At 38.3% G+C, this 23,022-nt stretch overlaps 1 protein-coding gene across 9 annotated transcripts in view; it reads right to left on the reverse strand.

Annotated features, from left to right (window-relative positions):
* The window catches only part of LOC129764713 (cyclic nucleotide-gated cation channel alpha-3), a 425,575-nt gene that overhangs the window by 23,113 nt on the left and 379,440 nt on the right, over window positions 1-23,022 (reverse strand). For 8 of the 9 annotated variants that reach the window (XM_055764092.1, XM_055764090.1, XM_055764097.1 and 5 more), the window contains one exon: window positions 14,649-14,816. In XM_055764092.1, the coding sequence (XP_055620067.1) occupies window positions 14,649-14,816 (168 nt within the window). The remainder of the gene's footprint in view (window positions 1-14,648; window positions 14,817-23,022) is intronic. The other variant, XM_055764096.1, reaches the window with a different exon arrangement.

Consider the following 23,022-nt stretch of genomic DNA (forward strand, 5'->3'; position numbering starts at 1 on the left):
TTGAATTGTATCTGTGTGTATTATAAAAAATCTAACAAATCTAAGAGAATTACCAATTCGATTGGTATGTAAATCATCGAAATTCAATTGCAACAAAAATGGTTTCTTTTTTCAAATCTTTCATTTTTTACAGATTAGGTTACATAGTTTTAAGAAGGTAATAGTTCAAAATTGAATCCCAAATTCTAAGAGGCGTATTCGTCTTGAGATCTTATTGTCAGCCATTATGATAGTTCGGTCATACGTGTTCCTGTGGCAAAGTGGTTAGCATCATACATTATAATGTTCCGGCTCGATTCCTGTTCTGGCCGGGGAACTTTTCGTCAAAGAAATAACAGCCGAGCGACTACGCTCGATGGATCTATCAAGAATTATCTAGAAAGAGTGAACTGGAAGATTCTATCTCATCAGCTTTATTCCCCAGGAATTGCCCCCTCAGATTACTATCGGTTCCATTTCAGTGCGTCAGCCCTTTCTGAAACGATGTTCAGACAAATGAAACATAAATGTCTGCATAACTCGAAAACTAATCAAGCAAATGGAACCAAATTTGGCATGTGAAGGTTTCAGGGGTAAGAAGCGTTTCTATGGTGAGTAGCTCCGCCTCCTTCTCAAAGGGGGGGGGGGGTCTGCCATACAAATGAAACACAAATTTCTGCATAACTCGAAAGCCAATCAAGCAAATGGAGCAAAATTTGGCATATGAAGGTTTTAGGGGGCAAGAAACGTTTCTATGGTAAATAGACACTTGTCCCCCTCTCGAAGGGGGCGGGCTGCAATACAAATGAAACAAATACAAATGATTTTGCCCCTCGGAATACATTCAAAGCTAAAATGACGTGTCTAAAAATAATCCCCGAATAATAATATTATAATGACGAGTTTTAGTAGAAGTACTAGGAATATTATAGTAAAATGTAATTTTGAAGGGTAGATTAGAAGATCAATCAATGAACAGTTCTGCGATTGGGCCCATGAACGTGCGCTTAGTAAGAAAACGTGAATGTGATACGAAATATACATTTTGGGCGGGACGAAGTTTGCCGGGTCAGCTAGTGTCAAATATAAACCTTCTCCGCTGAACAGTTTTTCTAAGTTGGTACTATTTTCAGTGATCTTAGCGTCAATTTTGAGTGCAATCTGTCATTTAGTTTGTTTACAGTGTCAAGTTAACTTTTTTTGCTCGGCGATTTTCGTTATGGGTTATTCTATTGGTCAAAGGAATTGTGTGTTGCAAACAAAATTTCTTGAGCCTAAACGGTGAAAATATCGAAAACACGGATGTATGAAAGGTGTAAGACATTCAAAGACGACTGAGAAGAGAAGAATGATTTTCCACGTCAAGGATGACATTAAAAATCTCTCACAATAAAAGACGCAGCACGACTAGTACCAAAAAATCTCGATTTGCTTCATAAATTCCATCGTAATAAAGAGGCTGAAGACGAACAAATTCTGATCCCACGTTCATCTAACGCATAATTACTGGCGACGAGACATGCATGTGACTTTTTCCTATTTACGAAACTCAAATTACCGCTTGGATGGACCCGTTTTGAATAAACCCGAATCGAAAATATAAAAACGCTGCACGAACTGGAGCTAATTCCTGAATACAGCTATAAAAAGTGTATCGATCACTAGATTGTTCGTCAAGAACGTCGTTTGATGTTGTTAAAAGCGGGCACAGTTTGCTGAGGAGCGTCGAAAAACAATGAAGTGTCTTTTCAAGGCAGATGGAGAGGGAGTTTGTGATGAGTTGTCCTCAACGGCCCTTCTCAGGGCTAGAGACGAATGAACTGCAAAAGTTTAAGGTCTCTATAATTCAACAAGAAGAAGAAAATAAGAATGTTCGTTGCAAAAAGTGTATTGGTTAAGAAGGGGCCTATGTTGGAGGCGATAATATAAATTTAGATAATGAATAAAACATTTTCTTCAACCTTCCTATACTCGCGTATAGGTCTGACAGACCAAGCATCAATGAGAAGGCTGAATTAAATTTGAATGAAGTTAAAGAAAAAATATTTTCTGGAGTTTTTTCACTCAATTATATCTTTTTGTTTGAATAGGGCCTGCGTACATACAAGGTTCAGAAGGCTCCTAACCGCGACGAAAGGCAAAACATGGTGGGGAAGACGCGAGCCCGGAAGCTGTACACCGAAATGCTGACGAAGCCGCGTTGCCTGGTAATGGACGACGAAACCTACGTCAAAGCGGACTTTCGTCAGCTGCCGGGCCTGTTTTTTTTTCTGTATTATAGTGACTTTCAACTCATTTGGCTGGTTCGTCACTTTTACTTCCATTTTTTGGAAGAATGTCGGGAGTGAGAATTGAACTCGTGACCATTAGCGTGAGAGGCATGGATGTTACCACTACGCCAGATCGCCTCCGCTGCCGGGCCTGTTGTTCTTTTCCGTAGAGGACAAATTCAGCGTTCCGGAGGAGATTCGCAAGCAGAAACTATCCAAGTTTGCCAAAAAGTACATGGTGTGGCAAGCGATCTGCTCTTGCGGAAAGCGAAGCGCCCCCTTCGTGATGACCGGCACGGTAAACGGGCAGGTTTACCTTAAGGAGTGCCTACAGAAGCGCTTACTACCACTATTGAAGCAGCACGAGGGCCCGACCATCTTCTGGCCGGATCTCGCTTCGTGCCACTATTCAAAGGACGTGTTGGAGTGGTACGAAGCCAACGGGGTCACCTTCGTGCCAAAGGAAATGAACCCGCCCAACGCGCCGGAGCTTCGCCCAATAGAGAAATATTGGGCGATTATGAAGCAGGTCCTCCGGAAGAACCCAAAAGTTGTCAAATCGGAGGCGGACTTCAAGAGAAAATGGATTTCTGTTAAAAAAAAAACTACAACCTGACGTTGTACAGAACCTTATGGACGGGTTAAAGAGGAAGGTGCGAGCATACGGGCTTGGGCTCGAAGTATGAATAAAAAGAAAATGCCAAAAGTTTTTTAGTAGTTTTTATTTTACTGTCTAAAATTTTCAAAAGGATCGGTCTACTGGGCGAATTTCTACAGCGTTTTTTCCGTGATGCAATTTGATGTGACACACCCTTTAGTTTCAACAAGATACATTCATACATTGTTGAATGCTTAGATTAAAGTATATTTAACGTCAATTTCGTTCAAAGAGTTGTTTGTTTATTAATTGTGCTTACATATGATGATTTCAGCTGTCCAGTTTCTATAAGACCATTTCAAAATTCAAAAGTATTATCAATGAAAAATTCAAAACGATCGGCTGATTTACATGTCAATAATTGGCAACCTTGCCAGTTCGGCTAATAACATGGAAAATTCGTGTTTACCAAATTTTGCTGAACGGATTTCTCTATAATTATCCTCAATCGTGGTGTTTCGTTTTCCATCAATGTAGATTCTGCGTACAAGGATTCCCCCAAGATCTTCAACAGGATTCAAGTCGGAAGAGTGAGCCGGCCAGTCCAAAAAAAATAAGTTTTTGGTCCTTAATATATTGCTCAGTTTTCTTGCTTGAAAGAATAGTAGCATTGTTTTGCTGGAATGTGAATTTTTGTCACGATATCCACGCAAAAACGGTAGGAGAGAGGATTGGTATATAGCAAAATGTATTCTTTTGGAAACATTCTTCGTCACAACATACCATGTCCCACTGTCGGTTCATGTGAGCTTTGGCAAAACTCAGACGTCTTCCGATGTGAGATTTTTTTTTTTTTTTATCCCATTTATTTATTTGAGGCTCATTAGCATTTTAGCTGTAACAGAGCCGAATTTTAATCGTGTACATGTCACATGATTATCATATCTATAATTAGCACATTACACACAGTTGCCATTCGCCAGTATTCCTTCTATACCATTACATATGGTACATTCACACAATAGCCATTTAGGCGTAAGAGTTTTCTATCTGTTCTTCCATTATCCAGTTAGACCGGACAGCGGAGACAGTTGATTGATCATTGTTGAGTTATTTATAGAACAGTAGCCCGATGTATCTGGCAGAGCAGAGCAGTTGTATGGATGAATCATCGATCTTATTTCGACCGTGGATCGATCTCCATCGCTGATGATTGTTGCGTGGACGTAGCTATTCTGTAACAACACAAAGATGGTCAATGAGGGCCCTGAGTTTTGAACTCACGATCGATCGCTTACTAAGCGAACGCGCAACCATTGTGGCTACGGAGACCCCCCGATGTGAGATGTTGTAAGTTAATGAGCTTTAACCAAAACTTGACAAGTAGTCACCCGAGTAACATTTGAATTGAATTATTGCTTTATTGCATGAGCGATTTTGATTTATTCGAAGCTGTTCTAGCTATTACCCACTTATCCCGGTCAGAGAGCATCGATATACGTGGAGCTCTCTCATTCTTACCGTATCCTTGAGGATTCGCCAAATAATTAAGTACTACTTAATGGGATCGTCCAATCCGACGAGCAATTTCTCTGATCCCAACATTTTATTGGTGAAATGAATCGATTTGTCTTTCTTCTCTCTCCGTGAGCACTTTTCTCATCGGTATTTTCCAGATTTACAACTAAAACAACGAAAAATGTAACTGGTCTTATAGAAACTTGAAATATGAATATGAAAATCATGCAGTGTTTGGTAGTCATCTTACACACTAGAATATAAATTGAAGCATTGTTCGTTCACAATGACACAAAGCAGCAATATCATCACCTGATCTTATAGGAGTGAGGCAGAGTGTATAAGATTCGATGACGAGATCTCGAGCTAGAAACCGGCATTGCGATTATTTACCTGAATTTTCATGTGTTGTTATGGAAATGAATTTAACGTTTGGGAGATTTTGAGCAGCTTCCAGTACTGACTTTTTATAATGCAATTCGCATAAATGCAACACCCTCTATACTTTATAACGACAAATTTAACGAAATTCCTCAAAACCTTGTTTGACAAGCAATCTGCACGTGTGACAGCAAAAGTCAATCGTTTATCACCACCAGTGCCATAAATTATCAAAATTTATTCACGAATGGATGAATTAGATTTTTCCCAGTATCGGGTGAATTCTCTTCTGTTAAAACTCAACTCCATATCTGGCATAATGAGTATAACACAAGAGTCGAGACGCGTGAACTTTGTCTGGTATATTGATCGAAAACAGCATGAACGAATTTCGAAAAGCCTGCATTCAGGCACTTTCGTTACTGTCAATAATTTCAGGTGATTATCACGAACGTTAAGTTGATCTTCATCACTTGCAGTGAATTTTTATTGAAAACGTGTTACCCATTGCACATGTAAATGGTAGTGTATGTCATTTCCGGGCAATCGTGAGTAGATTCATAAAACGTAGCCAGAGTTATTCTATACATTCCATTGCCGAAGTCGCCAAAAACAAGAATTTTGTGTGATGAATTGCCATCCTTTACCATTAATCGGTTTCACTCTCAATTGGTGACGCTGAATTTTATGCTTTGATTTTCACTAACACGCAATGATCTTCATATTCGACCTTACGAATACCATGACGAAGAATGCAAATGAAAAATGAACTTCATGGCAAGCTGATGTTGATGTTCATTCCACTGGGGTTCATTGATAGTGTTGTTCCATATTTATCGACTCTCGCTTGAGCAGTAGGTTATCAATACAAGGAAGGCAGAAATTCGCCGAATTTGAATGTCGCGAATGTGAATATTTTCAGCACTGATCACCACAAGCACAATTAACATTGAAATTCACGAGATAGAGTGTGTTCGCGCCGAAATTATTGGAACATCCCTAGAGAAGGCGATCCACAATCGTCAAACGGTATTGTTGTTCTCCTCGAACAATTGCGATACTGTATGGATAAAGAGGACAACAATACCGCTTGGTGTGTATGGATCGCGTTCTCTTGGGGTTTTTCAATAGTATTTGGCGCGGACAGAGTGCCTGATGTTGCTCTCTATCTCAAAAAGCCATGAATTCTGTAGTTTTGGCTCGACCTGGCAGCATAGTGACATGAATATACTAGACATATCGGTGGTACGCAGCTAATATTTAAGATCAATCCTTCCAAATGTCCTGAGCAACGCCCAATCAAATGATATTGGGCTCTCAAGAAGCGCTTGCTGAAAAGTACTCTGGAACAAATCCAATCATTTCCAACAAATTTGAAACAGAGTCTCAGAGTAACGTTACTGAGGAACCTGTCTTATAGCTGGAGTGTTTCTCAAAGTTCAGGCGAGCGAGCCTTCCATCAGCGGAACTCAGTCAAGCAGGTGGCTTAAGCGCCACGAGTCATCTTGAAAACTATTGTGGAAATCAGATATATACTTAGATATATAGATACAGTCAATTGCAAAATTGACTATACATCTCGTGCTGGTTTGTTATTGTTGAGTTTTTCAGAGTTAAAAAACAGGAAGTGGGTTATATCTATGGTATAACCGCAAGGGTGACGTAGGACTATCTTTGATTTAGAGATCATTTGTTTGAAGTTGAATCTAAATCCATCCTGTATGAATGAATAAATAAATATTTGGGTGACTTAAAAAACGAGAGTGTTACGTTGGAGACTCAAGGTTTTATGCATCCAATATTGGATACAAAAAACCTTGTTCTGAAGAATAATCTTCAGAAGCTTTCCTGCTAACTGCACTTGATTGACAAATCACAAAACCAAATGTATGTGGTCGCAGTATTATATGGATAGAAAATATTAAAATAAACTCGCTTGAATGTAATTTTCAATTCCAAGGGGAACTGGCAGATTATTTTTCAGCAACGATCATTTCTTTCCAGGTTTCCTCTCGATAACCAGCAAATGAAAAGAGTTGCGCGCGTGTATGTGTGTGGGTGTGGCGGCTGCTTCTATGTCTTCCCGAGGAACCGTATTTCGATGCTGATACTCTCTTGGTCACGAGAGTATCAGCATCGGCTTTTCTGCGCTCCCTCACAGTTAAAACAAACTGATTGCATTTCAGGTCAGGTCAGGCCAGGTAATGAATCCCTCGATCCCTCGCCGTTCAGCTCGTTCAGTAACGATGTTGAATATCATTTCAGTATGCTTTTCGTGCGTGATTGAATCGAGAGAAGGTGTGGTTTACGATGGCAATTTGGAAGGCAAACTAGAGGAGAATGAACTCTCTGAGTATGAAAATTTCGGCGACTGAGCAATAATCGATTGAAAATTATATAATTTTCGCGATACGAAACATTTTCCGTTTTTCATGTTATGCATCCAATATTGGATACGAAAATATCCTACTGATGGGAAAGAATAATCTTCAGAAGCTTTCCAGCTAATTACACTTGATTGAAAAATTACGAAATCAAATGTATTTGGTCGCTGTGTTCGCCATATAATTAGTAAACATTAAAATAAACTCTTTCGCATGGATGTATTCTTCAATTCCCACGGAACTGGCAGATTATTTTTCAGCAACGATTAGATCTTTCCGGAATTTTCTCGATGCTGTATGGCATCCAAACGAAAATTCTCGTTTCAGTTTGGCCTGCAAAAAACTTTTCTAAACTCTAATCCATCAAATTGGGAGCCCTGAAAAGGGCCGATGATTATATGCCAAGCTAATATAGCACCCTTTCCTTGGATTCGATGGGCCAGCTGAATGTCCTTGGGCATGATGTGACGCGTTTTGCGTGGATAGCACACAAATTTGTATCTTCGAATAAGCCTCCAGCAGCGTCATAACCGCGGAACTTTGGAAGCGCAAGTCTGTTTTGAAGTCCTGAGCAATTCCACGATCCAAAAGCTGCAAAGGTAGCTTGCGGATCAGCAATTCGGTCGACTTCCGATAGCGATGAATTTCACGCAAAGTTCCCGGTCGATAGCGATGTGGCTTCTTCACCTATCCTGCGGCTGGTGCGCTTATCCGAGGTGCTTTCGTGTGCCTTACCACTGAAAGACTAACTAGCTATCTGCTTGGTCCCAAACAAACGAGTCGTCACGGTGCGAGAGTAGAGTAAGAAATGAACGAAAGCAAAGGAAGCGTCATTTTATAAACCATAAAAGTATAGAATCTAAACCCCACCCTTAGTATATTCGTTGCTTACCCTGAGAGAGAAACGAATAACATCGAAGTAAGTATACAGTAATGTATTTGAATCCGGACACTTTGCGTTACATTTAATACCATACCGCAGCCACAACATTTTCTGCATGTTGAATTAATGCGATTGATTAGTAACTATCAAGAAACTATCAGTAACTATATTAGCAACTATTAATCGCATAAATTCAACATGAAAAAAATGTTATGGCTGTGGTATGATATTGAATGTAATGCAAAGTGTCCGGATTCAAAAGCATTACTGTAAAAAAGAGTTAACTCGACTGAAATTTTTTCGGTTCGGCCTGCAAAAACGAAATTAAGAGCCCTCGCCGACTGCAGACTGACTTGTCGACCGATAGTTCGGTCGGCTTCTTAATCGGTACGGAGAAAAAAAGTCTGTAGTGTACAGCATAATGCATAGACGTAAGTATGAGCTTCCCCATCTCACATTCCAATAAGATTAATGGGTTTCCAAGTGGGTGCGCTACATACGGATACGAATGATTTCAATAACCTGTTTTCGAAGCTATCATTAAGCTATTGAAACAATTTTTCGACTCAATAAATAGCAATCATATAACTCTTGGACATTTTATCTTTTGTATGAAATGATTATCATACTGTTCCGTTGATCCGAAGCAGAATGAATCACGCTTAAAGAAGGAATGGATTTTTTCTTGGAATTTAGTCAGCAGAAATAATGCCCTTTCCCAACAATTAAAAACGACAAACGGTAAACAGTTTCATCAAAGTGATTTCTTCGATATGGGGATATATTCACTACATCATGTCATATATTTCATATTTTTCATTATGAAATCCATATCCAAGGCACCTATCGGTATCGAATTATCATCGACACCACGATTTTCGCTAAATGCTCCTTTCAGTTCGGCCTGTAAAAAACTTTTCTGAACTCTAATCCATCAAATTTGGAGCCCTGAAAAGGGCTGTTGATTATATGCTAAGCTAATATAGCACGCTCTCCTCGGATACGATGGGCCAGCTGGATGTCCTTGGGCATGATGTGACGCGTTTTGCATGGATAGCACACAAATTGGTATCTTCGAATAAGCCTCCTGCAGCGTCATAACCGCGGAACTTTGGAAGCGCAAGTCGGTTTTGAAGTCCTGAGCAATTCCACGAACCAAATGCTGCAAAGGTAGCTTGCGGATCAGCAATTCGGTCGACTTCCGATAGCGATGGCTTCTCCACCTATCCTGCTACTGGTGCGCTTATCCGAGCTGACTTCGTGTGCCTTACCACCGAATGACTAACGAGCTGTCTGCGAAAGACTAACGAGCTCGAGTCCTCACGGTGCGAGAGTAGAATAAGAAATGAACTAAAGCAAAGGAAGCGTCATTTTATAAACCATAAAAGTATAGAATCTAAATCCCACCCTTATTATATTCGTGAGTATACAGTAAGCTTATACAATAAAGAGGGTGGGGTTTACATTCGATTCTTTTATGTTTTATAAAACGACACTTCCCTTGCTTTCGTTCATAGAGACGAATGAACTCTCAGAGTTTAAAGTCTCTCTAATTCAATACCTTCCTTCCTTCCTTTCGTTCATTTCTTACTCTACTCTCGCACCGTGAGGACTCGTTTCATCGGGACTAAGCAGACAGCTCGTTAGTCTTTCGGTGGTAAGGCACCACGAAAGCAGCTCGGATAAGCGAATCAGCCGCAGGAAGCATGAAGAAGCCACATCGCTATCGACCGGGAACTTCGCATGAATTATATGAGTAGAAAGCAAATAATCGCTCGAAAATGACTTGATTTTCGCGATGTAAACCATTTTCCGTTTTTCATGTTATGCATCCAACATTGGATACGAAAATTTCCACTGATGGGGAAAAAAATATTCAGAAGCTTTCCTGTTAATTGCGATTGATTGAAAAATAACAAAACCAAATGTATTTTGTTGCAGTGTTATATGGATAGAAAACATTAAAATAAACTATTTCGCATGAATGTATTTTTCAATTCCCAGGGGAACTGGCAGATTATTTTTCAGCAACGAGAATTCCGCACGTGTATGTGTGTGTGTGTGTGTGTGGCGGCTGCTCCGATGTTTCAAGCGGAACCGTGGCATCACTCCTCCTGATGGATTCCCTTTTGGCCTTAGGTGCACAAACAGGCTCTTGGTGACACCGTTCATCAGCGCTTTCATGATAAACGAAATTAGCTTCACAACAACAGCGACAACATGCTCCAATCGCTGTTCAATCATAACTGAGTGGGTTTACGAGCGGCGCTCGCTTATATACCGATTGGTGATTTCAATAGCCTGTTTTGAAAGCAATTTTAAGACTATTGAAACAAGTTTTTGGATGAAAAAGTAACAAGTATATGACGCGTAGACATTTTATCTTTCAAATGAAGTGTTTATCATACCATTTCGTTCAGTTGTTTAAGAGCTATTAACGCTCAAAATCTCGGTCTCCGGCGTAACGCTTTCGTTCTCGAAACTTTGGTTTTACACCCCGGTATAGAAATGAAAGACGTAGTCCTACGTCAAAATAAATAACTAAGTGCGACTCATATTCATCGTAAAATCGATCTATTTTACTTTCATGTAGTGAAAGTGGTCACTTCATGTTTAAAATACAAACAAAAAATCTCCAATTAAGACGTTGCAAAATTGAGCGTACAGTTCAAGTTTTTCTTAAAAAGAAAATTGAAATCAGTTCAGATCTGTTAATAGATAACAAAAATCAATCGCCTAGTATTTGGTACGACCTCCCTTTGGCGTCCAGCACTACCTGCAAGCACTGAGGCGAGATTTCTGGCCACTGTAGACGGAAGTATCTCCCAGATCTCCGTATCCGTTGTTTCGAGGTCCGCTCCGCTCGCTGGATTTTGATGGTTCATGATTTCCCACCATATACACTCAATAGTATCCAAGTTCGGTGATTTCGGTGGTGTTTTGAGTTGGTTGAGACATACTAGAGCAGGCATTCCAGCACCACGAAGTCAGTTTGCTTCAGGTTATTATTCTGTTGAAAGTAGTAATCACGAGTGAGATCGAATTTCTGAACGGGAGATTACAGGTTACGTTTCAGGAAGCTCGATTAAGCCGTCTTGTCCATCGCCGAATCGATAAACACCATGGTTCCAGTTCCAGAAGCCGCCAATGTATAATGTATCAACTGACTACCGCCGTCGTGTTTTACTGTGATAATCAAATGCTGAATCTGAAATACCGATCCTGGTTTCCTCCACGTCATCTGTCTTCCATTCGATTCAACGGTATTGATTTTCGACTCATCCGTATAAAAGACCTTGTTCCAGAACTCCTTAGGTCTGTTTACATACCATAGCAAACTGTAGTCGTTTTTTCATATTCGCCTTTGAGGTGAAAGACTTTTCATGGACAACAAGACCTCTGAGAGGTCTTCCAATGATGCCAGCTACTTCGGTAGTCAATTTAGGAATGTTTGTTTTAGAGTTCTTTCGGAATGAAATGAAGACACAAACGTATCCTGTCTTCTCGTTCATCGTCAGAATACAGGATATTTTGTGTCTTCTACTCGGGGATTTTCCATTGTTCCTTCGTATTTCCACTTGTTGACGTAGGACTACGTCTAATATTTCAATATAGGGGCCCATTTCAATATTTCGGTGTGAAAAATTGTTCAGTTTTTGAACGCTAATACCTCCTCAATTAATGAATGGATTTTGGTTCCAAATACACACATTGATAGGAAATATCCTCAGCCATTGTTTATATGCTACACATTACGCTACACATTCCCTACTTTCCCATACATTTTGTCTGCGCTCCCGCAGCAAACAGTTATTCATTACAAGCAACCACGGGTACGAGCGAAACGTATGGACAAGGTGAAGGAGGGAGACAAAAAAGAGATTATAAATAAATATAGGCGGTCGCTACAACGACCATTCTTTGTGTGGACACCGACTGAACCACATCGTTGCTGGACGAGCTGGACGGCGAGGGATCGAGTGCCTTCCTCAAGGCAAGAGGGTGGAGGTGGTAGCGCTGGAGTAGAATAGAATAGAGTTTTCAAAGGGCCTTTCTCAAGGCTAGAGACGAATGAACTGCAAAAGTTTAAAGTCTCTTTAATACAAGACCTTCCTTCCTTCCTTCCTACAACGATAACTATATGGTTATATAAAGTGAGCGATGGTGGGGTTTGGCCACATTCTATCATCGGACGCCAAGCAGGATGGACGATATCTTGAAATTGATTGTCAGCAAAAGAGATATCGCTGCATTTGCCGGGGATGTATGCGGTGCGATACCGCAAGAGTGAGAGACAGGAGTTTCAATGGGATGTGGAGCAGGAGAGCCTATCGAAGTGTGTTAAAAGCGGTGGAAGCGTCGCGCCGGGTGAATGAGTAGCTCATAGCGCTCGATTTGATAGAATGCTGGAGTTTTTAAACGGTTTTATTTAGCTGTGACATATTTGTATGTTTGTATGTAACATAACATGTTTGTCTATGGCACTGTACCACATTAATTGAAATTTGACCCCTTTCCTGTTGACCGGTTGATCTGAAATTTGGAACACACCTTTATCTTTGCAGTCATTATAAAACTGCGTATTTCATGATCTTGAAAATCCAAGATGACGACCGCTACAAAATGGCGGATTACATATTTTCTCAAAGCCCCATCAATATGGGTATCAAATGAAAGGGATTGACTGGTAGAACACAGTTATTTATGAAGAATGCAAATCTAAAATGGCCGCCACCACAAAATGGCGGATTACATATTTTCTCTGAAGTCGGTTGATCTGAAAATTGGAACACGCCTTTATCTTTGCAGTCATTATAAAAATGCGTATTTCATGATCTTGAAAATCCAAGATGGCGAGCGCTACAAAATGGCGGATTACATATTTTCTCAAAGCCCCATCAATATGGGTATCAAATGAAAGGGATTGACTGGTAGAACACAGTTTTTTATGAAGAATGCAAATCCAAAATGGCCGCCACCACAAAATGGCGGATTACATATTTTCTCTGAAGTCGGTTTATCTGAAAATTGGAACACGCCTTTATCTCTGCAGTCATTATAAAACTGCGTATTTCATGATCTTGAAAATCCAAGATGGCGAGCGCTACAAAATGGCGGATTACATATTTTCTCAAAGCCCCATCAATATGGGTATCAAATGAAGGACTTGACTAGTAGAACACAGTTATTCATGAGGAGTGCAAAGTCCAATTATATCACGATACCAGAAGGTAAATTCCTATTACGATATGCTTGCCATCAACCATGTGTTCGTTGCCGGCTGAACAATAACTCCTACAACATTTGCACCGCACGATATTTGCACGACAAATTTTGATTTTTTTCGTATTTGAATCTAAACGTTTGAGTGTTTGCTGAGTGCTGAGGTTTTATTTTATCCTTAGATTTTTTTTTCTGTAATTTTGTACATGAAAAGCTGCACATTATGGGATCTGTGCTCCATGATATTCGAATAATGGACACCTCTTGGTGTAGTCCTACGTCTCTCCGGTTATGTTCCCGACATTACCCACCGTCTGTTTATTATTTTTTTTTCCTGTATAGTAGGTTTTTCCTATATCTGCTATTTCTTGGAATGTCTTTCCACGACAATTAATATTTAGTATCATTTAGTACGTGTAACAATATCTCTTTCATTTCTCTAATTTGCCATTTTGATAAAAAAAAAATAATTCAAACATCAATAAAAAATAAAAACCAACACTGTCCAAGCAGTGGTTAAGTGTTGACACCAATCACTGACGAAAAAAAAAGTACGCTAACTCCTAGATCTTACTTACAAGATTACTTTGTTCGGAGAAATTCAAAGTGTACACTCAATTTTGCGATGCCTAGAATATATTGTTTTCAATTTTTAGGAATAAACAATTAGCAGTAAACTTTTCTCGGAATTCAATTGCACGTACAGCTAGTTAAAAGTGTGAGTAATAAATATGCATCAAAAGGATCAATGTATTCAACATATTTCATACCAAATAAATGACAAGTATCGTCAAGTAGCATTTGTACACTCAATTCTGCGATAGACTGTATATTCATCAGTATCGTGTTTTATGGTTGTAATCTGTATGGAAGCCATAGTAAAGTACTGTTATGTGCAGTGTAAATAAAATACCACTCAAGGTATTATCAAAATCTCCTCAATAGAATTCTATAATATTGCACATGTTGCTCTGTTTCGTGTACTTTTAATCTGGTAACAGATTATTTTCGGCCTCGGGGCAAGGATAGTAAGACCGCCGCAAATTTCATTGCTATGCGACTATGCTCTGAGCAGGTTGTGATAGTACTAAAAAAAATAAGTTTCTTTTGTTCATATTTACAGACGCGTTCCCCTCATGCTTATAAATTGAAACAGTTTTCCACTTGATGAACGCAACCCCTTTTCAAGAATGTATTATATACAAAATAAAAAAGTGAAAAATAGTAACTAATACTGGTGCATTGTACAATCCGTACGAAGTAAACGCAAAACTTCGAGCAAAAATCTATGCAGAACAAAACACAGCAAATCGGCAGTACGCTACACTATCGAAACTGTATCCAAAACTACTCGTATCGGACAAAATCACCATGTGGCACGCAATCTGGACAAGAGCTCATCCCGACATTACCTTTCTCGAGCGGGGCCTTCTTGTACTTTTCGAGTCGCTTCACGGCGATCGCCTCCAGTCGCACTCGGGCCGCGGGATACTCCTTCAGCACATCCCACATGTCCTTCTTGCTGAGCACAAACAGGTCGCTGTAGCCGACGGAACGCACGCTGGCCGTCCTCCGATTGCCTGTGTCATCCGGTGCATCCGTCATGTGTGCGGTGATCGGATTGTCCATGTGCGGAAAGGAAGGGAAGAATAAGAAAAGCACTTTAATTATTTCAGTTTGTGCAGCTTGGCGATAGTTTGGATGGATGAAGAATTAATGGTGGTACACGACGACAATAAGTTCAGATTAGATAGAGAGAATGGGGTACTTTTAATCAAAATGTATTCGAGAAACAGAAAAGAAGGAAAATGAATTTTAAAAGATATCAAATGTTTCGAGAAATACTGAGAAAGGTGCCGGAAGATAAAAGGATGCATCAATATTTAAGTGACCAAAACAGTACAAGTTTTAATACCGATATCAAATAACCTACTGCTGTGAAATTTTTGAGGAAAAAAATTCCAATTAAAAAATTAAAAGAAAATTGTGAAAATTTTAATGGAAAAAATGCCAATCAGAATATGAAATGAGGATTTTTATACCGTAGTTTTTGTATGAAACTGAAATGTTTGAGCAAAATCAAAACAAGATCAAGCAGAACTATGCGAAATTTGATTTTATTACGCTATTACAAAATTCTGAACATAGGATATCAAACATTCCACTATTCCATCAAAGACATATAGTCTTGCGATTTCCACTGGATTTTATTCGTATTTATTTGTGCTTTCTTGTAATCTTTTGAATCATTGAAATTCTTATCAAATTTCAAAAAATATAATTAAAAACAGTATCATCAGTTTTTATTCCTTCTCAAATGTTTTAACCTTTAGTTCCAGAAAAAAATTAAACAAGTTAAAAGGTAGATGATCTTTGTCCAAACATCCGCATAAATGGTTCTGAAGAAATGTGACATTTTCGAACAAGAATATAGAATATTCCTTTCGATTTATAAAAAAATATCTTAAAAACAAAAAAAAATATACTTGTATGATACATACAACTAGGACACCAATACGAGTATTGTTTGGCTCGTAATAAATTAATGAAATTGTTAATATTAAGACGATTGAATTTCCCAATCGACCACACGGCTATCAAATGTCGATTGACCGAAGTTGTCTCTTCCCGACGACAATGTTAACTCCAATTAAAATCACCAGTAAGCGTGAAATTACATCCATAGCTCGGTAATAATTATTCGAATATTAATTTCTTCCAATGTCCACGTTAGTTTCCATTTCTACCTATCTGATTATTACGCAGTCAATAAATATTGTTGCATCCAGAAATTAACATTATGATCGTGTACATTCTAGCCGGTGCTCCGGAGGCAAACGAGAAGCCCATTTTACACGTGGTTTCCCAATTTACCGAAGCTCGGTACTCTCCACCCTCCCCTCGGCTCTCCCCCACACTCACAGAAGCCGGTTATTATTTGTCAAGTGAAAACTCCATTTTTCCTTTCCCATTGAAATCCTTCCGTACATACACACTCACACGAACAATGCCGGGATCCTTGGCAAATATGCTCATTGAGTTGAGTCTTAAACGTTCGAAAGAACACACAGGGTGGAAAATTCTGCACTCCAATTACTTTCCCCAGTCGTTCATGAGAGCAGCATGCTCGGAAGCGAGCCTCAGCCTCAACACCGAGGTGTTGGGCAAAGTTTATTTTTGGTCTCCTCCTTGGGAAACCCTAGACAGAGTTTACACCAGAAAAGGACTAAAAGCAAAAATATTTGCGACTGCTTTTGTTGTGCCGATTCAAGTGAATAAATATTCAACTTAATTACGAATGAATCCATTTGTTCCGCAGTGGAGGAGAGGTCGGTCCTCTCGCTCGTGATATGTGGCATACATTTTGCTTTCGCTCACAGCATGCCCGATGCTGGAACAACAGCAGGATGCCGAAAGGGTGCCGGAGTTTGCTGTGCACACTGCTGCTGTCAGAATGTGGCAGAGCCACAGACCAAAGCGAAATGCCATTTTGGTTTCGTGGCATGGTCGCAGCGTGGCATGACCCAGACAATTGGTTATTTTCTGCAGCATCGATCGCCGGCTGCCAGTTTGCGTTTTGTTTCGTATGTAAGGCGGGATGGAATGCGAAGGACTCGCTTGCACTTGCCCTGTCTCGCCGAACCTTTGGCTTTGGATTCGCCCACCCACCTATGACACAATCTCGTTACAAAACGATCCATTTGTTCCGGCACATATGCAGCAGAAGTTCATACACTGTAATTTCCTATTCTTTATTCGCGGGACTTAATTATCGCCTCGGTCCAGCCTTTCGCCGGAACGATATTCGTGACGGCAAACCCAATTGGATTGGTTCGAAGCAAAGTGTGAATACATTTGAATTAAACAAAAAACAGAAATTTTAATTTGACTCCGTGGCTGGCACAGAATTACATGGAAGAATGAAAGTAGCAACGAGTCAATATTGAAAATTAAAACTATTTATTATGTATGCAAAAAGAAACGCGCAATTTTCTATCAGGTAATGGTCAGCAGTAATTTTTTAGTCAAAAATGTTACGTGAAAATCATCACAATGTAGGATTTCGGTACTGGTAAACAATGCACCATCATCACAACTGAGAGCATTTCTCGGTGTCAGCTGTATTTAGCGCGAGGAAATGGTGACATTTCAGCCAACAAAGCATTATTTGCTTTTCGTGTTTATTTTAAAGAAATATTTGGCTGAAGTGCATCGAACTCTTGTTCGAACTCCAAACCATTGTGAATGGTTTCATCGCTTCAGGAGAAGAGATTTATATAACGAAGACAAAAAGCACCCCGCAGAGGAGAAAACGTTTCAAAATGCATAATTTGAGACACTTTTCCATGAGAATTCAAGTCTAACGCAACTGAAACTAGCTGAATTATAAGGCGTAGCTCAAAATCCCATTTAGTATTATTTGTGAGCTTTGGTAATGATCCATTCTTTTGCAATAAAACTTTTAGATATCATTCTTATAGATTTTTCCATACGTAAATTCATATCCAGAAGAATCTTTTCGAGGTGATGTACAAAATAACATTCTTTAGTTTTGACAACTGGAATAAATTATCGGTGGCGTAAGAAAAAAAAAAGGATCTTTGAACTGTATAGCGGCTTAGAATGTTTTGCATCACGCATGCACCTTGACGATACCGTGGGGAATGACCCAGAAAAAATTTGCAACCTCTCTGCAACATTTTTTCAAGAAGCTTATATTGAAACAGCTGAGGAGGACCGAGATCGTGACTTCTTTGCATTTCTTCCAGAATTTCTATGTGACGTTGGAGTCAGAAAACTAACTTACATTGGAATTTTTGACGCATTAAATAAGCTTGATGTCTCAAAAGGGCCAGGTCCTGACGGAATTCCACCGGTTTTTATAAAAAAATTGGCATCTGAATTAACTCATCCATTTTTACGGCTTTTCAATAACTCATTGGAATCAGAAAGGTTCCCATAAATATGGAAAAACTCTTTTCGTGTACCTATATTCAAATCCGGTAATACAGGGTTTTCCATTTCGGGCTTCCGAAAGTATACAGCCCTGCGCTGACAACCGTTTGACATAGCTGTCAACCAAAACGTCATATCGTTAGTTGAATGTCTGCCATTTTACAATATGGATCGTTTTAGCATGGCACAACGTGTTAATTTTGTTAAATTATACTATAAAAATGATGAAAAACCGGCAAATGTTTTTCGAGCATTACGGACGGATTTTGGTCGTCATGGACGGCCTACAGAGCACACAATCGCTAATGTAGTGCGTAAATTCGAACAAACTGGATCCGTAGCGGATATTGTGAAACCTGTGCATCGTCGTAATGTGCGTTCTGCCGAAAATATTGCTGCTGTTGCTGCCAGTGTGGAGGATGACCCGAATGTTTCGATTCCACGGCGTGCTCGGCAATTGGGCTTGTCAAACACATCATTGTGGCGAATTTTGCATTTGGACTTGCACCTACATCCATATAAAGTCCAACTGGTACAAAAATTAGAGCGTGGTGACCATGGAATGCGTCGGGCATACGTCGATTGGATGAACGAACAAGAAATTATCGTGGAGTAGCAATTTTTTCTTGCATTCCAAAACTCTTTGAAGCCATAATAAACCAAAAACTGTTTTCAACAACTAAAGACACGAATTACGAATAAGCAACACGATTTTTTCAAAGGGCGATCAACGACAACAAATTTGCTGGATTTGCTGTCACATTCACTTTGAATGCAATGGATAATGGTAATCAAGTTGAAGCTCTATACACTGACTTTAGTAAAGCTTTCGATCGTGTTGATATACCATTACTGCTTCTTAAACTTCAAAAAATGGGGATAGAAGTCAAGCTATTGAAATGGCTAGAATCATATTTGACTGACCGCACGCAAATAGTAAGGTTTAATGGGAAAATTTCAAAACCAATATTAGTTACATCCGGAGTTCCCCAAGGGTCTCATTTTGTTTGGGCCCCTTTTGTTCATTTTATTTGTTATGACGTTTGCGTTTTTCTTAACAGTGTTAAGGCACTCATCAAGCAGACGATATGAAACTGTATATGGAAATAAAGAATGAAGAAGACTCTCAAACATTCCAAAATGAAGCTAACATAGTTTATAATTGGTGCACTAAGAGTTTATTACAGCTCAATGTTAGGAAATGCACTTTGGTGACTTTTACAAGAAGAAGAACACCATTTAACAATGGTGTTAAGCTGGGAAATCAACCCATCAGTAGATGTCAACGAGTAAGAGACTTAGGCGTGGTCTTAGATTCGAAACTAACCTTCGTTGATAATTATAATACAATCATCCATAGAAGAAATAATATGTTGAGCTTCATCAAACGCTTTAGTTACCATTTCCACGATCCGTACACAATAAAAACTTTGTATATTACATACGTCAGATCAATTCTCGAATACTGTAGTATTGTATAGTCCCCCTACATAACTTCACACGAAGACAGAATTGAATTTGTACAAAAACAATTTTTATTATTTGCACTTCGTAAGCTAGGCTGGTCCTCATACAATCTCCCTCCATATGAGGCACGGTGCATGCTAATCAATATGAAAAGCTTAAAAGAACGTCGGTACTCTGCCACATCATATCACAACGAGTGGACTCAGAAGAAATATTAGGAAACCTAAATTTTTACGCACCGATTAGGCACCTGAAAAACCCTAACATTTTCTACATAGATTACCGAAGAACGAATTATGCCAAATATAGTCCTATTAATCGTATGATGAGCCTCTGTAACGAACACTGTGAAATAATTGATGTAACCATGTCAAGGTCAATGCTCAAAGACTATTTGAATAGAATAAGATATAGTTAAATTTCACTGTAATATTTGGGCAGCATATTTAGTCTACGCTGGTTTGACGAAATAAATAAATAAATAAATAAATAAAAATTTTGATTATGTAACTTGTTAAAATCGTCTTTTGAATTAAACGGATAAATTATCCAGCCGGATCTCTTTAGTTTTTTTTTAGTTTTAAGTAAGTAGTTTTAAGTAGTATTAAGAATGTATGTATTGGTCTACAATTTCTATTGACGACAATAAAAATGAAAAAATGATAGAATCACCCTCTTTCATTAAACATCATTTTTCGATACAATGATCTGAATTTTTGTGACGATAGGTAAAAAAAAGTCATATTCCACACATGCTACATAGAAATATAAAAAAAAGCGTCAGAGGCAATAAATCTGGCGAAAAATTTGGTAGCTGACTGACTTGAATTTTGAAGATCTCTATTCCTTATATATCAATAAATTCCTGTGATTTCCTGATCATGCGCGCTATTTACTCGTGTCTAATAGATTTGTGAATACTTTTTAACAGTTCTTTAAGTTCGTGATAAAAATACGAACTGTTTGCATTCGTTTGACAATCAACAAAAATGTACGCATTTGATTTGATCTTCCGGACACACACTTCTTGCCAGAAAATTGAAATCTGCTCGAGCGAGGACCTGAACGGTAATTCAGATCATATCAATAGATAAATTTAGGACCCTTGGATTGAAAAATAATCATATTTTTATCTGCTGTCGGCGTCTTCGCGAATGATACACAGCCCTTCCGTTTTAACCAAAAAAGATCAATTATAACTCCAAATAATATTTCTTGCTAAACTTTTTTATTTCCAGAATGTTGTCATACCAATCACTGTTATAACGGAACTAGGATTGGGCGATCTTTAGAAAAAGACCGATCTTGATGGATCGATTTTCCAAACGGCGCAGGGATCGATTCACTGATTAAATCAGTATCAAAGAATCGATGTTTGGTAAATAAAATACCCTTTTCCAATTCAATTTACTTGTTCTATATAGGTATTGTCTTTTCTTTAAACGTGGAATAAACATTTCGAATTTCTATTCTAACATCAAAGGCATTTCAGTTTAATTCTCAGAATAAAAGTCACATGAAAAACTTGAAAGCCCAGAAAAAATGTATTGTCCAGGGCATTCATTTTGAACCGTCATGGAATTATTTAATTGAATAAATCATTTGAAATTTATTATTAGACATTCAACAACTGATATTCTTCCAGAACTCCGCTGACAATAGTCCCGTTGAATCCAGTCGTATCATACACCTGGCATTTAGTCGAATTCTTGGTATTCTCCCAGTTCTTGAAAAGAACGTCCCAGCTGGATCACGGTCACTATCCCATCTCGTCACAATTTTCACTTTCAGCCTAGTGAATGTGATGGTGTAAATATAACTTGTGACCAAACATACAAAACTGCTTCTCCAAAATTTACGACCACTGATTTGATAAACTTGAAAAAAAATCTAATGTTTATGAAATCGAGTGTCAAGTGGTTTTGGTGAGATTAAAATCAATGTTCACTGGAAACAAATTTACAAATATTTTTTCTATAAGCAAAAAGATCGAAGAGATCGATTTTCGGTAATTTTTTTAAGTAGGGAGAATCGATCCGAAAATCGGAAATCGGAGAGGAAAACATCGAACTTCTAAATATCGATCCAAGATGGCTAAATTCTATTCACTATCACTAATCGATCAAAAAAATCGGAAATCGAAATGGAAACCATCTTCTGAAAGTCGATCCAAGATCGCTCAATCCTAAATGAACCAATGAGCATCGCATTTTTTTTTGTTCGATTTAAAGCGGCATGATTTTATCAGTCTCGGCTTGTTGAGTTACTACACCAAAGATCAAACGCAAAATTTCTCTTTTCTTCGCAACCTCTGTCGGATTCGTTCCTTCTTTCACACCTATATGATACAAATAATTGTTTTTTTTGTTTTATTGCATGTCAACACATGCGACAACTTGCGTTTGTCAACCGCCTAGAATTTTGCTTTTCTCTACACTGTCATTGATATTTATTTTTTTGTGTTATTCCATTCATATTTTTAATTATTATGACTAAGGAATAAGAAAGATCTCAAATAATTCTGAAATGATAGTTTCGAACATAAATCTCATCTATATATATATATATATATATATATATATATATATATATATATATATATATATATATATATATATATATATATATATATATATATATATATATATATAAATGGATTTCTGTCTGTCTGTCTGTCTGTCTATCTGTCTGTCTTATTTTTATGGACTCGGAAACTACTGAACCGATCGACATGAAAATTGGTATGTAGGGGTTTTTGGGGCCGGGGAAGGTTTTCGTGATAGTTTAAGACTCTTCCCCCCTCTCTAAGGGGGGGCTGCCATACAAATGAAACACAAATTTCTACATTACTCGAGAATTAATCAAGCAAATGCAACCAAATTAGGCATATGGAGGTTTTTTATATTTATTTTTTTGTGTTATTCCATTCATATTTTTAATTAGTATGACTAAGGAATAAGAAAGATCTCAAATAATTCTGAAATGATAGTTTCGAACACAAATCTCATCTATATATATATATATATATATATATATATATATATATATATATATATATATATATATATATATATATATATATATATATATATATATATATATATATATATATATATATATATATATATATAAATGGATTTCTGTCTGTCTGTCTGTCTGTCTGTCTATCTGTCTGTCTTATTTTTATGGACTCGGAAACTACTGAACCGATCGACATGAAAATTGGTATGTAGGGGTTTTTGGGGCCGGGGAAGGTTTTCGTGATAGTTTAAGACTCTTCCCCCCTCTCTAAGGGGGGGCTGCCATACAAATGAAACACAAATTTCTACATTACTCGAGAATTAATCAAGCAAATGCAACCAA

This window comes from Toxorhynchites rutilus, chromosome 2, assembly GCF_029784135.1.
Source record: "Toxorhynchites rutilus septentrionalis strain SRP chromosome 2, ASM2978413v1, whole genome shotgun sequence".
NCBI classification, from domain to species: domain Eukaryota; kingdom Metazoa; phylum Arthropoda; class Insecta; order Diptera; family Culicidae; genus Toxorhynchites; species Toxorhynchites rutilus.